Source organism: Trichosurus vulpecula, chromosome 7 (assembly GCF_011100635.1).
Source record: "Trichosurus vulpecula isolate mTriVul1 chromosome 7, mTriVul1.pri, whole genome shotgun sequence".
Classification (NCBI taxonomy): Eukaryota; Metazoa; Chordata; class Mammalia; order Diprotodontia; family Phalangeridae; genus Trichosurus; species Trichosurus vulpecula.
This window is the reverse complement of record NC_050579.1, coordinates 251,583,857-251,601,556: the sequence shown is the minus strand read 5'-3', so window position 1 is coordinate 251,601,556 and position 17,700 is coordinate 251,583,857. Positions and strand designations below refer to the sequence as shown.

The following is a 17,700-nucleotide window of genomic DNA, read 5'->3' as shown; positions in this document are numbered from 1 at the left end:
TACATTTGGAAATCTACCTACATAGGAATTATATGAATATAATTATAAAACTCTCTTTACACAAATAAAGACAATTTTAAATAATTGGGGAAATAGTAATTGTTTGTGGGAATAGGTTGAACCAATATAATAAAAGTGGCACTAGTACTTAATTTATTCACAGACATACCAATCAAACTACTAAAGGATTGCTTTATAGAGGTAGAAACATAAATATGAGATAGACAATAAAAATGTGAACTTTTTATTATCACAGTTCTAATGTTATGGTTTAGGTCTGGTAAACAGTATGGTGGGGCAGAATTTTGTGGCTTAGAGTGAATATCCCATGGTGACAGTGCCTGACCTTTTCTCGCTAGGGACTGCAGGTTCACAATTGGAACAAAATTAGATACTGCTTGTTTATTGGTTAACTAAAGGAGGTTTCCTTAGCCCTAGGAGAAGAAAGACATTCATAGGGAAGTACAGGATATTCATCAAGGAAAAAGTCTGGATTCAGATAAACCTAGTTCTCCTGTTTCTGTTTTAGTCATTCTTTTATCTATCTATCTATCTATCTATCTATCTATCTATCTATTCACTCATTCATTCATTTTGTTTTTGGCAGAACAATTGGGGTTAAGTGACTTGCCCAAAGTAACACAGCTGGAACATGTGTCAAGTGTCTGAGGTCTGATTTGAACTCGAGTCCTCCTGACCTCAGGACCAGTGCTCTCCTCACTAGCTGCCCCTGTTTTAGTCATTCTTAAGAAGTCTGTAATCAGTCTCTTACAGTCCTTGGTCTTTTAGGCAGTTCCTTGGATAGAGTGCCAGGCCTCCAGTCAGGAAACCTTGTCTCCCTGAGTACAAATCTAGCCTCAGACAATTACTAGCTGTATGACCCTAGGCAAGTCACTTAACCCTGTTTGCCTCAGTCGTGATCAGTAAAATGAGCTGGAGAAGGAAATGGAAAACCATTCCAATGTCTTTGCCAAGGAAAGGATGGGGTTATGAAGAGTCCAGCACAACTGAAATGACTCAAGGACACCAAAAAAGGACCATGGGAACTTTCCATTTGACTTGGAGCTGAAGCCTTACTTATGTGTCATATCTCTATTTCTACAGGGATTGTCTTTTTTTTCCCCCTATCCTTATTGTTTAGCACAGTGCTTTGTACATAGTAAGCACTTAACAGATGCTTTATTCATTCATTAATTTGTATCATGAATTATGTGGATAGGGAGAGTAGGTCTGGTATTGTGTGTATTTTTTAGGGACTGAGGTGGGGTTAATTTAGGGATAACTTCCTGGAAGATGGAGGTTTTAAATTTTTTAAGTCAAATTTATGGAAAGGATATAATGTGGCAATAACTGTGTTTATTTGAAGAATAACATAACTGCATGTTTAATTTTTCTATTAAAGTAAGTTTTATATTTATTTTTTTCCATATTAATGCATGTACAGTTATAAGGTGAATTTTGCCTGTTGAGTGGTCAGCCAAGAAGAAGGTTGGGGAGAGTTCACATGGTATAGTGAAAGAGAATGATGAACGTTTAATCTGGGGACTAAGTTTGAATTCTTAACTCCGTTCTTTACCACCTGTATGTCCTGTATGGGTTACATTCTGGGCTGCTAGACCCCAGTCCCTGTTTCATTTATAAAATGAAGGCATTAGATTAGTTGATTTCTAAGTTCTAAATCTGAGATCTGATTAGACCTGAGGGCTAGCTTTGGCACCGCCCCACCCCTGGCTCTCCTCCCCCACCACCCCCCATTTAGAAAGAGTAATAAGAAAGAACAGGTCACAAGAAGACCATCATTCCTTAGACTGAGAATTAGAACAGTTAGGCACTTAGATTGAGAGTTCGGAAAGCATTGTATTTGATCTAATTGGGATAGAGAAGGGCAGGAGATGGGATCATGGTGTAGAGTCATGACACATTCAAAGTTGTGGAGATGGAAAGTAACTTTTCAAGAGAAGAGAGAGGATGTCCAGAAGAAAGAAATGGCAGTAGTTCTATGATAAAACTTTGAAATGGAGAGAAAGGTGTAGATTCAGCTGTTTTGTAGAGGGGAAAGTTCTGTTGTTTGGCAAATGAATAAATACATGTAGAAAGCAGAAGCGAGAAATTCTGAATCCCGTGAGTATCTTTACCTTTCCTGTGTCTTTTAGAGGCTTGTATTTGTATAAAGGTTATTTTTCCTTGTGGGTCACAGTTGTGATATTTGTGGTTTCTAAGTACGGAAAACAGCTATTGTGATAATCAAGCAGACTCTTGTCCTATTTGATGTCTTTGAATCCTTAGCTAATTAGGCTACTAGTTAGTTATGCTTTAGAAAAGGATTGAGTAACAAGTCTGGGAGGGGGGAAAAAAAGGAAAATAAAAAGTTTTCCTTTGCCCTGACTAGTGATTCGTTTTTTTGTTTATTAGCCCAGATGCTTGGCCAGTAAATATTTTGCATACCTGCCCTTCAAAAATTCTTGTATATTGTTTAGAATGATACTGAATTTTTAGCTCTTTTCTTTTTTTCTTTTTTTTTTGCCCCAGGTCCAGCAAGACTATGAATCTCTGTTCCAAATGCTTTGCTGGTAAGTGCAGTAAGAGATTTTTTGGTTGTTTTTTTTTTTTGGTTGTTTGTTTTTTTTTAATTTTGTTGTTGTTAGACAATCTAAATCATATGGTTGGCACCTCCTTGGGGCATGTGCATGGGGTTTTGTTTTCTTAGTGTTTCTGTGAAATCAGATTCTCCTCACTTTGGTGCTTCATTTATTTGCTTAGTATTGTTGAAACAGTCTACAATATGTAGAACATAAGATCCTCTTGTGTACATGGACCAATCGAGTTTTACTCAGTAGAGTTTGCAGATGTCTGATATGACCTTCAGCTGTAAAACTCTAGTTTTAATATGGTAATATTTTCTGTCCTTCATCCTGGTTCAAATAATTATCCCCTTAATGAGGAATGTTGTCTTCCCTCATAACAACTCAATGTAAATGATTTTGTAATCTACACGACTTTGATGTTTCAAATTTGAGAATAAACACCATGATGAAATATACTTCCCATAGCTGTTCGAATCGAATTTAAAGGAGTAGACTTTCCACTGACTTTATTGTGTTGTATGATTTCCCTTCTCCGGGTCATTTTCCTCATTTATTAAAAAAAGGTGGGGAATTGGGTAAGATATTCTTTAAGGTTCCTTTAAATTCTAAAATTCTGAGAGTTTGACTTTTTGGACTGTGAGTCTCTGTCACCAAGAAGGCCTTCATATCCAATGTTCTTAACCTGAGAGAGTCTCATTGGACTGAAATTAATTTCCTTCTTCTGCCACTTCATTTTCACTTTTAATTGTATTCTGTTGGATTCTCTGTAAGAAAATAATCTCAGTATTCCACTGTAAACGTTGAACCTCTAGAAGTCAGTTAATCAGTAATTCTTTATTAAGCATCTACTTTGTGCTCAGGCACTATGCTAAGTGTTGGGGGATTCGAAAAAGGCAAAAAGATAGTTCATGCCTTCAAGGCTCACATTCTAATGGGGATAAAAGGATAAAATTGAAAGAGAGAAGACCCTGGTATTAAGAGAGGTTGAGAAAGGTTTCCTGTAGATGATTTTGATTGGGACTTGGGGGAAGCCTGGGACCCAGGAGGTGGAGATGTGGAAGGAAAGCATTCCAGGTATGGAGGGCAGCCAAAGAAAATTACTGGAGCTGAGAGATGGAGTGCCTTGTTTGTGGAACAGCTAGGAGGCTAGTATTACTGGATTGAAGCACATAGTGCAGGGAGAGCAAGGTACAAAAAAAGTAGAAAGGTAAGAGGGAGCTAGGTTGTGAAGGGCTTTGAATGCCAGAGAATTTTGTATTTGATCTGGAGGAGTTAGGGAGTCAATGGAGTTTGTTGAGTAGGGGAGTAACACTATAGGAAAATCATTTTGGTGGCTGAATGGAGGATGGATCAGAGTAGAGAGAGATTTGAGGTAGATGGATCTACCAGTACGCTATTGCAATAGTCCAGGCATGAGTTGATGAGGGTTTGCACCAGGATGGTAGCAGTATCGAAGAGAAGAGGGAGTAGTAGAGAAATGTTACAAAGGTGAAAGTGACAGACATTGGCCACAGATTGGGTATAGGGGTGGGGGGTGAGAGATAGGGAGGAATAGAAAAATGACACCTAGGTTGAGATGCTGAGAGACTCAAGATGGTGGTGCCTTCAACGATAATAGGAAAGTTTGGAAGCAGGGATGATTTGAGTCAAAGATAATGAACTCAGTTTTGGATATACGGAGTGTAAAATGTCTACTGGACATATAGTTTGGGATTTCTGAAAGGCAATTAGAAATATGAGACTAGAGGTCAGAAGAGAGGTTAGTGCTGGATAGATAGATTTGAGGAAGAGGAGAAGAAAAGAGGACCCAGCAGAGAGCCCTGTGGGATACCTATCATTAGATATGGTGTTATCTGAATGAGGATTGATCAAAGGAGACTGAGAAGGAGCAAAGGAACACTCTAATAGGTAAGAGGAGAACCAGGAAAGAGTGGTGCCCCAAAAATGAAGTGAGAAGAGAGTGTCGAGGAAGAGAAGGTGGTCATCATATCAGGTAGTGCAGAGGAGTCATGAAGAATGTTTCATTAGAAGTTTGATAATATACCAAGGCGCAGCTAGGTGGCACAGTGGGTAGAGTGCTGGGCTTGGAGTCAGGAAGACCTTAGTTCAAATGTGGCTTCAGAGACTTATAGCTTTGTGATCCTGGGCAAGTCACTTAACCCTGTTTGCCTCAATTTCCTGATCCATAAAAATGAGCTGGAGAAGGAAATGGGAAACATTTCCAGGATCTTTGCCAAGAAAACTCCAGATGGAGCCATGAAAAGTCAGCTATGAGTGGAAAATTGTTGAACACAATATACCATGATGAGTATAGTAAAAGTTGACACTTTAAACCTGCTAAAATTTTGAGAATTTTAAAGTGGTTTATTATCATTTCCTAAAGAAAAATTATTTTGCTAACTTTCACACCAGACACAATAGTTACTCAGTTCCTGATGTTTCACATAAGTGTAATTATATTTTTTGGAACCTGAACACAAAGAGTTACAAATGTAAATAAATGGTTTTTCACTGATAATAGATTTTAACTTTGTATATATTTTTTATGTTGATACTTTGTGTTTTCTGGTAGACGTGTTTTCTAAGACACTGTTCCTTACTTCTATGAGCTTGGCTTTTATCAATTGCTTTTGAATAATTTAATCTGCTATAAATTCTCAAAATTACAATTAATTAGTGTTGGTCATTATTGAAACAGGTCAAAAATTTTGAATTCAGGTTTTTTTAAAAAAACTCTTATAGTTTGGATTTCTTTTTTTTTTCTTCTTTTGGTTTGGTTGTTTCTTGTTTCCTCTTTAGGCCTCAGATCTTTATACTCTTGGAAGTTTTATGGTACTTGTTGACTCCTCAGGTTTTCCTTGAAGTCTTTGTTGTTTAGAATTTTAAGGGAGTTATCTTAAGTCTAGAGGGGGGAATTCAATATGTCTTCCCTATACACACACAAGTGCCAGCTCCGTTCTCTTGAATTTAGAAAGCTGGGGAGAGAAAGAACAGTAGTGAACTTGAAAGTCTAATTAGGTGAGTTCATCAGGGTAAACAGTAGGAAAAATCATAATTAATTCTGAAACACTATAGTAGAGAACAGTACAAAGTATGAAGGTTACTTTTGTCAAACTCCAAACTACTGATAATGATTTGAAATACTTTAAATGTGTGTTGTTAAATTAAGGTAAAGTGGAAAGTTGCTCAAAAACTTCACATGACAGTGTGGATTAGTGAGATCTGTGAATTTTCTTTTGGAAATAAATTTATATAGTAGAAATACATAGTTTGTATGTAATATTTTTGGTTAATAGCAAGTGAAATGTGGAGTGAAAAATGTTTGCACTGTTCTTTTTAAGATAATGGGCTAGGCTAGACCATTGCAGGAACACAAGTGACTAACTTGTCAGGCTCACTTTGAGCAGGGAGGAAGGAAAGGATAAGACTTTTTTTTTGGATGTAATATGAAAACACATCCCTAAAGTAAGTACCACATCCAGTCATTTTCTTTTGTTATCATTGGTGCCTGGTATTTCTGTGGGTTACTTGGAGAGGAAGAGTACAATAAAAGGAACAAAAGAGGGTAAGCAAGCTTGGTTGTTTTTTAAAAGAATGGGAAATGGAACCCCAGCAACTAGTTTCCCTCAGCAGCTCATTTCCTACAGAGGAATGTCTAGTTCTGGCTCTTCCATTGACTTGGAGAAAACAAGAATTTGTCATGACTGTAGCCCTAGACAGGCTTGAAAGGAAACTTGTGACTCATGTTTAAATGGCCTTACCAATTGCCCCTAGGCTGTGTTTTTTCCACATTCTAGGATATGTTGATATCTCTCTGGTATAAGTTATCAGTTGTCTACTTTGGCTCCCTGAGCTTGAAAGATGCTTTTTGACTTCTTGGACATGACCATGGGAGGTTCCCAGATTGCCAACTGTTCTCTTTAAATGATGAAGCCACTGGGCTTCATCTGGAGGTTACCTCCATAGCACTTCCATATGTGGGGGGGGGCGGCGGCGGGGTCTTCAAAGAACTTTGTGTTTTAGAGTATTATCCTGAAAATATTTCTTTGCTAAAATTCTCTAAGAAATTCTGAAGTAGTTGTTGATAAATCATTTTAACACTTCTTGAAGTATCATGATTTTATTTCCTCCTATGAGGTAATGAGTAGATGATAAATATTCTTGTAGGATACCACTGAGATTAGTTAATTTTCCTAAAAATGAATTTTCATATTTCTTTTCCATCTATCACTGTTTAATTTCTCTTTCCTCTTCCTTTCTCAACCCACTTTGCACAATCCCCTTCCCCCGGCTCCTCCTTTACAAAATCATACTTTTATATATTTCTTGGGAAAATTGTCTCAGGACCTTAGTGGGTACCTCTCTCAGGACCAAGATTAATTCTAGAAAAGAGGCAAGAACCATATGAAGCCTGTGCAAGGATTCTTCAAACTGTTGGGATGGTTTTGTGTGAGAACTTAAAACATACACAAAGACAATAAAACCTTTTTAATTCAGGTGCCTCTGAATTGAAGTTTGTAATAATTTGCACTATGGCTGGCTTTACCATGATACTGCCTTAGAAAAAACTTATTTTGCACAAAATTTCAAAGAAAATTTTTAACAGTATTAAAGGGAATAAATTATTTTCCAGTATGCTCTCCAGAAGAACCCATTTATAAATAAAAGCAATCAATGTAAAGTTTATTGAAAAATCTGCTTTTTTATTTTCCTAGGTTACTTGTTTTTCAGTCATGTCAGACTCTTCACAAGCCCATTGGGGTTTTCTTTGCAGAATACTAAAGTGGTTTGCCATTTCTTTTTCCAGATGGAGAAACTGAGGCAAACTGGGTTAAGTGACTTGCCCAGGGTCACATAGCTATTAAGTGTTTGAGACAAGTTCTTTATTTTATTTATATTATTGATTTTTTCTGTCTTAAAACTACCATAATTTTGGAATTTCTGCCTTTTCCTACCCAGCAGTTAATATTTTTATCAATCCAAGATTAAAAATGAGGAATTCATTTTTTAGATTAAAGATTGAAAATGAAAGCAAAACAGTAAAGCCAACCAACATTAACTTTCTGACTACATATGTGATATTCCACACCTATTCTGCAGAAGAAGTGGGGAAATACATTTTTTTTTGTTCTTCTCTGGGATTGGGCTGTCATTTAAAAAATAATACAACATTTTAAAAAGTTTTTAATAATTTATATAATCCCACATTAGTTTTAATTACTGAGATACTACATATGTAATGACTTATGGTTGAATAGGAGCTAATAGCAAAAAAACCCATGAAAATCTCAAGCAAGCTTTGTTTATATTTCTGTTATGAGGAATAAACAATTTTTAGTGTAAGTAAAAACCCTGTAACTCAATAGCCTTGTGTAAATAATTTGATGTCTCTTTAGTTTCTTCTCAACTCAAAGATTTACATTTCCTAGTTTCAATATATAAAACTATAGAATAAGCTTGGATGCCTTGGTATGTATAGGTAATGATATATTTTTTGAATTTTACTTTAAAATTTTTCTCTGCCTCATTGGGAAAAAAAGAAATAAAAAAGCAAAACCTTTGTAACAAATATGTATAGTCAAGCAAAACTAATTTCCACGTTGGTTATATTTTTGAAAAAAAAAAGTCTCAGTCTGTACCCTGAATCCATCAGCCTATATGTCCTGCTTCATTCTCAGGAGGTAGGTAGCATATTTCATCATGGAATCAAAGTTGTCTTGACAGTATTGCTATTGTATAATAATACTGTTGTTCTCATTCTACTCACTTCATTCTGTATCAGTTCATACCAGGCTTCCCAAGTTTCTCTAAAGTGGTCCCAGGTGTCATTCATAGCTCTACCAATAGTGCCTTAATGTACCTGTTTCTCCACAGCCACTCCAGTAATGTGCCTGTTTCTCCACAGCCACTCCAGTATTTCTTTTCTTTTTTTTAATCACTTTTGCCAATCTGATGGGTAGCAGGTGAGCCTCAAGAGTTTTTTTAAATTTGCATTTCTCTAATTATTATTTACAATGCAGGAGATGTTCTTCACTCTGTGAACGTAATAGTAGAGCAAAGCAAAAGGCTTTCTGCAACATCTTAAAAAGTATACCAATTATTAGTAGAGGCTAGCAGGGCCTTTCCACAATAACTTACCTTTAAATAAAGGCAGCTTATTGCTGTTTGCCAAACATCAGAATATGCTGTTGTAGCTTTTCATAAAATTCTTTTGTCCTGGTTACTGATACACATGCTCTTTTTCTGAAGCAGTGTGTTCAGAAATTTCTAAAGCAGAATACCAATGGCTATTGGTATTCATTATTTAATTGGGAAACCAACCACTCTCTTTGATTCTCTGTGGCTCTTATTTTTTTCATCACAGTGTATTACAGTGTTTCCTCTCTTTCTGGTTTCAGTCTCAGCCACCCGCTCTCTTAGGTGAAACTTCTGTTTGAAGGCTGGTAACTAACTATATTTTCAGTGATATACCCTAGAAAGAACTGCCCACTGTCCAATGAAATGGTGATTAAGAGCAGGTATTAAATGGTCTCTAGAATGAGACTGTGGTAAGCACTGAGTATCCAGATATTGCCGCATTAGTTTGATCACTTACTGATTAGTGCTTTTAAATTATATAGTGAATCAGTGCGCTTTCAAGGTGAAAGAAGCATTTTAAAAAAAGATGTTATGTAGATCATGTCAAAAATAATGATCTTTCTAAAGAGAAACCATTTTCAATACTGATAAATAGCAAGAATAGCAAAGTGCCTTTTAGCTTACGTAGGCACATTAATAGGGAAGCTGAGGAAATCAATAGCTCTTGTACCTCCTTCAGAATAGCTCTGGTACCTCCATTTGCTTTATTCTTTCTGTTAGAAAACTGCCTGTTATGTTTAAGTAGTTGGTATACTCTAAATAACCCTTCAAAGACTGAAAGGTTGTTCCAGAGCTTCTCTCCTCTTAATTCCTTTATTAATATTCTCAGTGACTTAATGTAAGTCAAATCAGAAAGACAGATTTTTAAGAGGCCAGTTACCAGGCAAATATTGTTAGATACGTGTTCAAGTTCTCATGAATATAGGACATGAGATAAGAATCTGATTATCTGGAAGGGCTAAGTGAGGTTTTCTTGGTGAGCTCAGTGGATGAGGAACTTCCTCTGAGTCCCAGGGTCCTTTTCTGAAATGGTATATAAAGTTTGTTCCAGATTTTTTTTGGGAGATTGATGTTCCAGATAACTAACTCTTCTGTGCTGTTTCTAGTGGCTTAATGCCTCTTAGAGTTAAAGGGTCTACAAGGTGGCTGGCATGCGACAGTGGAACAAGTTCTGGATTTGGAGTCAGAGAACCTGGATTAAAATCCTAGATCGGCTACTTGCTACTGGTACAACCTTGGGCAAGTCATTTTATCTCTTTGGGCCTTTGTTTACTCATCTGTAGGAAGTTGGTCTGCATCTAGACCACAGCTCTAATTCTGTGATCTTGTGATCTACTTTAGTTACTTCCATATGAAGATAAAGCATTTATTTATTTCCTCCTTGCTTGAGCTGTTGTAGAGATATGGTTGATGAACTGGGAAAAGGGAGTTTCATTTTTATTATAGATTAATTATAAATTTGAGAGGCTGTGAGCATATTTGACACATTGCTGGCCTTTGAATCAGAGAGACCTGGCTTCAAGTTCTGTTTTTTTATACACACTAGTTGTATGATCCTGGATAGGTCACAACCTCTGAAGGTCTCTGACAACATTCTAAAATTACAAATTTCAGATGAATTCTTAATCTGAATGAATGATAAAGTCAAAAGTCTGGGTCATTATCAATTACAGATTCTCAAAATTTGAATGGACCTAAAATGCCATCTAGTACTGTCTCTATAACCACGTAATTACCATCTGTAAAATCACTGCCAAATGGTGACTTAGCCTTTGCTTGAAGGACCTCTGTTAGTAGGAATTTACTATCTGAGTAGACTGCTCATTCCATTTCAAAACAATCTCTAGGAAGTTATTTATTTAGAGACAAAACTTTTCCATTCTGTTCTTCCTAGTTCTGATATCTTGTACTTCCCCTCTCTCCCTAACTTGACGAGTTTCTTCCTTTGATAAAGTTTCAAGTCCCTTTACCACACTAGTTGTGCCTTTTTTTGATTGTATTCCATTTTGTCAATCCTTTCCGAAGAAGTGGTCTAATCAGTTTAGAGTGCAGTGTTGTAACTATTTGTTTCTATCTTTGAACACTATAATTCTCATAATGTAGCCTTAGATTCCATTACCTCTTTTGACAGCCCATTCACACTGTTACACTGTTTAGTCAGCAAATTTGCAATGAACTAAAATGACTAGGTCTTTTTCCACATGAACTGTTCTCTAGTCCGGTCTTTTCTGGTCTGTATTTAAATTGTTTTTTTCTAGTCTAGGTGTAGGACTTAGTCATTCTTATTAAACCTTTTTAGATTTGGCATATCCTTCTGTTGTGTTGTGAACCTTTTGGATTCCAAAATTTGTCTGGTAAATCTGTTATCTGGTAAATTAATAGTATCCTTCCCAGCTTCATGTCGTTTATATATATTTGTCCTTCCTTCAGATTCTGTTTCCTAGAAAATATCCAGGTATATGCTGTCATTAATGTATAATTAAAGCATAATATTTGAATATATAAAATAATTTAAAAGCTCTAGTCCTGGTCATTTTTGTCATTTCTTAATAAAATCAATATTATTGTGCTATAAGAAATGACAAACAGAATGATTTTAGAAAAACGAAGACTTACACGAACAAAGTGAAGTGAGCAGAACCAGGAGACAGTTGTACACAATAACAGCAATATTGTATGATGAAGAATTGTGAATGACTTAGCTATTCTCTGCAATACGGTGATCTAAGGCAATCCCAAAGGACTTATGGTGAAATGTTATTTGTCTCCAGAGAATGAACTGGTACTGTCTGAATTCTGAATACCGATTGAACCTTCCCTCCCTCCCTCCTTTCTTCCTTCCTTTCTTCCTTCCTTCCTTCCTTCCTTCCTTCCTTCCTTCCTTCCTTCCTTCCTTCCTTCCTTCCTGTACAGAATGACTAGTATAGAAATTTTTTACATGAATTGCACATAACCTATATCAGATTGCTTACCATCTTTGGTGCGGGTGGGGTGGGAGAGGAATAGAATTTGGAGCTCAAAACTTTTTTAAAAAATTGTTAAAAATTTTTTTAACTTAATTGGGGGAAAAATAATATGTTGTTTAAAAAATCAGTTCTAGAATGAAGGGATCACTATGTTTTAACTATCCTTAATCCTTTAATTTCAATAATAATTTTGCTTGGAATAATTTTTTAGTATTTTAGTATAAAAATATTAATGTTGTAAAGATATGCATGGACTAAAAGGGATATCCTGGTGAGAATGTGGTGTGTGTGATCTTATAAGACAAAAGCAAATAATAGAACAATACTTCGTAAATTGTGGAGGCTAGGAGTGGTGGGGGTGGTATGTGGGCACGTGGGGGTGGGATGTGTATATGTATGTAGGGAGGGTGGGTTGCATTCTGAATGTGTTCCTGAGGTATCATGGAGCAAGAGCTTGGAGAACTGTTGTGTGTCTTGATTTTGTGAGGGGGTGGAAAGGCTGTGAGAAAGGAGCAGTTATCTATAGCATCCTGAAATGAAGCAGCAGAAGTTAGTAAACCTGGGTATGACCACAAAATGTGTGTGAGAATGCGGTAACAATTTTTAATAAGTTTGTTACTTTTCATGTGTGAAAAGTTCACATGGTTATAAGGCTATATACTTTATCCTGGGGCTCAGTGGCTATTTGACTTAAGATTTGAAAAAAAAAATTAGAGGGATACTATTAAGAGGGCTGATTTGTTGCAAGGGGACTTATCTGTGTAGTAAATTTTCTGTTTCTTTGGTGAGATCTCCATTCTTTAACGTCTTTGCTATTCCATGAATATCTTGTTTGTATAACTTTAAGCTCATTAACCTTGCTCCCTGCACTGCATATTGAAACACCATTTCTAATTTGGTCCCTTGTGTTTCTGCTTCACAAATGATTTTTAAAAATTTGGAACAATGACTTAATTGCAATGATGCTTGGCCATTGTCAAATCTGAAGGCAAAGATGAGTTATATTTAGATAGTAGAACCTTCAGGTTTCATTTGTTAAAACTTCCTTGTTTGTGGCTTTATTTGCTTATACATATATGCATAATAGTTGAAAAAAAGTCTCCTTTCCTGTTCTCTTCATATTTAGCAATTTGGTTGAGTTATGAAAACGCCTGTGCTCTGCTTTGTGTGTTTGCTCATTTGGAAACCTTGTATAGTTTATAGAGACACTAGTGATTTGTTCCCTAGCCTCCCTGTGGATTTTGTTCCATATTACAATCTAATTCCACGTCCGTGTCGTGCACTCCTGAGCTGTTAATTTGTACATTTTGATGCAGTTTGTTTCATCGTGTTTTTGTAATCCAAACTGAATGTAACGAGCTGTGTGCTTTGGGGACCTAGCTTTGCCTTGCCAATTAGAACAAAGTGGTTACTGAGAGAGAGTGTGTTTTAAATAAAACATGGCACCTCTGAAGTAGGACTGGCAGTCACTGGGGAATAAAGAGATGGTTTAACTTTTGGACTAAGAAAGAATAGGCTACTGTCTAAGATCAGTCCTTTTTAAGAGGAAAAGGTGAAGATATTTATTTGCCTTTATAATGTAAGATTATACATTTTCCCCACATGACCAATTATGTTTAGAAGTTTGCCTTTTGAAGTTCAGTTCTTTTTCATGGCCATATAGGGTATCAACATAAAAACTCTTTATTAGACTATCAGTTTGCTCCAGTTTCTAGCTCCCAACCTTCATTCCAAGGGATGGTTGTAAGTGGTCCAGTTACAGCTTCTCGCCATGTCTTGCTACAGGAACTTTACAGTTATTGTTATTAGCATGAATACAAAAGAGTGGTCTTAATATTTTCTCCTGTTGTCACGAAATATAACAAGATTTCAATGTTTATGCAATCCAGAAGCTGACATTTTAAAAAAAAAATCTGTGATGGATGTATTTATTGAGTTCAAAGTCCAGTTACAGTTTCAAGAGGATACATCAGATATAAGGGTCCAAAGGTTCACTTTTATATTCCTAGCATATTCACATCATGGGGATGGTGTAACTTATTTCACCAGTTTCACCAAGTTGTCCTCTAACAGTGCTCTTTGTAATTTTAATCTTTCGCTGGATATTTGTACAGGTTTTGGCCACTAACAGTGGTTGTCCCACAGAGCTCTCTGGGGCCCCCTTTTGTTCTCTCTCTATCCTGTTTCACTAGGTCATCTAATCAGTTCCATGAATTCATTTATCTCTTTTCTAATCATAGCTCTTAATCTCTCTGCTGAACTCTAGAGTCACATTTCCAGCTGCTTATTGGACATCTTAATGGATCATAGACCTTTTAAACTCAACATGTCCACTCCTGAATCTTTTCCCCAAATTCCTCCCCCTTTTTAAAACTTCCATATTACTGTTGAAGGGCCCACCATCCTCCCAAGTCATCCAGGCTTACAGCCTAGGTATCATCCTCAACTCTTTACTAACTCTTACTATCTTTTACCAAGGCCTGTTGATTTTATATTTGCAACATTTCTCACATATTACTATTTCTTTCCTCTGATAGTGCCACCACTCTAGTGCAGGCCCTTATGACCATCCCTTGGACTGCAATAGTCTGCTGGTGGCTCTCCTGTGCTCTAAGTCCCTCCACTCCTCTCCATCCTCCATTCAGCTGCTAAAGTAGTTTTCGTAAAGTGCAAGTCAGACTATGTCACCCCTTACTCCCTACTTAGTAAAGTGCAGTATTTCCTTATCACATGGAATCAACTATAAAATACTCTGATTTACATTCAAAGCCCTTCGTAACTTGGCCTTTCTCTCCCTTTTGAGTCTTCTTAAACCTTACAATTCCCCCCACCCCCTAGAACAATCCCACATACTCTTTGATCCAGTGACACTGGCCTCCTTGCACAAAATACTCCATCTCCAGACTCTGGGCATTTTTCCTGGCTGGCTGCCATGTCTGGAATTCTCTCCCTCCTTATCGATGTTTTCTGGTTTCCTTCAAGTCTCAGCTACAATCCTACCTTCTACAGGAAGCCTTTCCTGATTCTTTAATGCTAATACCTTCCCTCTGTTGATTATTTTCAGTTTAATCATATAAATCTGTGTGTGTGTGTGTGTATAAATAAAACACATGTACATGCATATGCATACACACATATCTATATATCTATCTTCTTTGTATGTAGTTGTTTTCTTGTTGTTCCCCCATTAGACTATGTGCTCAGTGAGTATCTTCATCTTTTGTCTTTCTTTTAGCATAGTGTCTAGCACATAGTAGCCCTTAATAAGTATTTATTGACTGGTTATGAAACATTAAGATACATTAAAATTTTAGTATATGAAGAGTAAAAAAGCAAGTAGTCATGATAATGTTTATTGACTGATTGACAGTGGTAACAAAACTGCCCTTCTTGTTTCCCTTTATGAATTTAGTTTTGTTCTCTTCTGTTTTTTAGCATTTCATTGATACTTGTAATCACTTTCCACCAACTCTTCCTACTCTCCCTTGTAACTGGTGTAATTAAGCAAAAGGAATCAACACATTGACTTTGTGTGAAAACATGTCTCATTCTTTGCTGCTTATCCTTTATTTCTCTACAAGATGAGGGAAGGATTCTTTGTCATCCCTTTTCTCTTAGGTGCCGTTAGGTGGTCCAGTGGATAAAAGCACTGGACCTATACTTGGGGAGAATTTGAGTTCAAATCCTGCCTGAGTTCAAACACTTTGTAGCTGCGTGACCCCAGGCAGGTCCCTTAAGCACTGTCTGTCTCAGTTTCTACATCTGCAAAATGGGGATAAGAATAGCACCTACCTCTCAGGGTTATTGTAAGAATCAAATGAGATAATATGTGCAAAATGCCTTGCATAACTAGAAGTGCTATGTAAATGATAGCTGTGGCTATGATTATTATTATTATTCTGAAGTCATTGATCACAATCCTGAAGTCTTTTCAACTTGTTTTCCTTTACATTATTAGTGTCATTGTGTAAATTTTTATCCTAGTTCTTCTTGCTTTGCTCTTTATCAATTCATATAACTCATAACAAGTTTCTTTGAATCTGTCCCATTGTTGTGGCACAATAATATTTCATTATATTTATGTGTATATATGTATGTACATATACATATATACACACATACATATATGTATTGAATATATGTATAGTTTCAGTCATGTCCAACTTCATGATGCCATTTTGGGGTGTAAGGGGATTTTTTGGCAAAGATACTGGAGTGGTTTGCCATTTCCGTCTATAGTTGATTTTATAGATGAGGAACTGAGGCAAACAGTGTGAAATGACTTGCCCAGGGTCACATAGCTACTAAGTTCCTAAGGCTGGATTTGAATTCAGGAAGATGAGTCTTCCTGATTCAAGCCCAGTGTTCTTTCTATCCACTGAGCCACTGCCACTGTGCCCCCTACCTGCCCTACCTACCCTATATATTTATATACCCTATACACCCTACATATACACACACATATATGTGCGCACGTGCACACACACACACACACACCATAATACCATAATATTTTTAGCCAATTTCCCAGTTAATGGGCACCCTTTTATTTTCCTTTGCTACAACCAAACCTACTGCTGAGAAACATTTTTGCATTTTCCCACTTCTTTTACTTATTAGGATATGTGCTTGTGCTGTGCTACATGGTTTAGTTAATTTTGGAGTATAGTTTCAAATTGTTTCCTTGAGTGGTTGGATTAATTCATAGCTCAACCAACAGTGTGTTATCCTGTTCTCCAGCAGCCCCTTCAACAATTAACCATTTTAATCTTTTGTCACTTCACCCATCTGATGGATATGTGGTAGGTAATTATTTATACCAAGTAATAGAAATAGTTCTGCCATAGCTCTGGGTCAGATGAACTACTAAATTTAGAATAACAGAAGAGTTCAGAATTCTAAACTTTTTCATAAACTGTTTTAGGAAGAAATTGCACCTTACTGAACATCTTTAAATTAAGGCAGTAAGAACCCTTTTTTAGAGATGGACATTGGATCTGTCACAGTGTAGCAAGAAGCACCAGGTTTTGAGGAAACTCAACATTAAAAAGAGTTTTCTAAATGAAGCCTATAGAAAGAAGGGCTTTGGGTTGATGAAAATTCATTTTCTATATATGTTTCTTTGAAAATTACAATTTTTTTACATTGACTTTTGAAAACTTTGCGTGTTTTATTGATGATTCAAGGAGGAAGTTACAATACTTGAAAAGTAAAATGCCTCTTGCTGTAGATAAAAATGAAGGGTTGGGAAATAATTTAGAATGCACTAGATAACTCCAGAAGAGCAGTTGTGATCATACTGCAGACAAAGCAAAAACAAACATTCCTCACAGAAAAAGAGGTAAACACAGAAAATATATCATAATGTAAAGAACTATTGTCAACAAATCAATATCAGTATTTAAACTTAAATTCTCTCAATGTAAAGGAAAAATTAGCAGAATTTTAAGAAGACATACAGTAATACAATAGTCACTGAAGATTATAAAGGCCCTGTCTTGACTTTGGACAAATCTAACAGAAAAGTAAAAGAAAAGGAACAATATAGAAATGAACAAATTGTTGGAGAAACTAGAGCTAAGAGAGTTTTGACATCTAAATGAAACTGCTAAAGAATATAAGTATTTCACAGTACTACATGGAGCTTTCGCAAAAACCAACTATGCATTGGGGTACAGAAAACTGGCAAACAAATGTAAAAAGGCAGAAATAGTAAATACATCCTTTACAGACCACAACATAAAAAAATATAGTAATCAGAGAGCACAAACACAGGCAATAATAGGCAAATCCCATTCTAAAAATCTATAGAATGCATAAATACTTTGATAGGTATCAATCTTCCAGAGAACAGGAGAAACTTGTATAGATTCAATTAAAAATGCTCTTTCCAGGAATAAGAAACTATTTATCTGTCTGGAAGAATATTCAGTACTTGGGACTGGGATGTACCAGTATGATAAAAGTGATAATAAACCCAAAGTTCATTTATAGTTTTAGTGCTATGCCAC

At 36.2% G+C, this 17,700-nt stretch overlaps 1 protein-coding gene across 1 annotated transcript in view; it reads left to right on the top strand.

The window, feature by feature from the left end:
• The first annotated feature begins 2,534 nt into the window (after positions 1-2,534).
• ZFAND3 (zinc finger AN1-type containing 3) overlaps positions 2,535-17,700 on the top strand; it is a 293,288-nt gene continuing 278,122 nt past the window's right edge. The window contains exon 1 of the mRNA XM_036768795.1: positions 2,535-2,570. Coding sequence (XP_036624690.1) covers positions 2,543-2,570 — 28 coding nt within the window. The 5' untranslated portion in view covers positions 2,535-2,542. The remainder of the gene's footprint in view (positions 2,571-17,700) is intronic.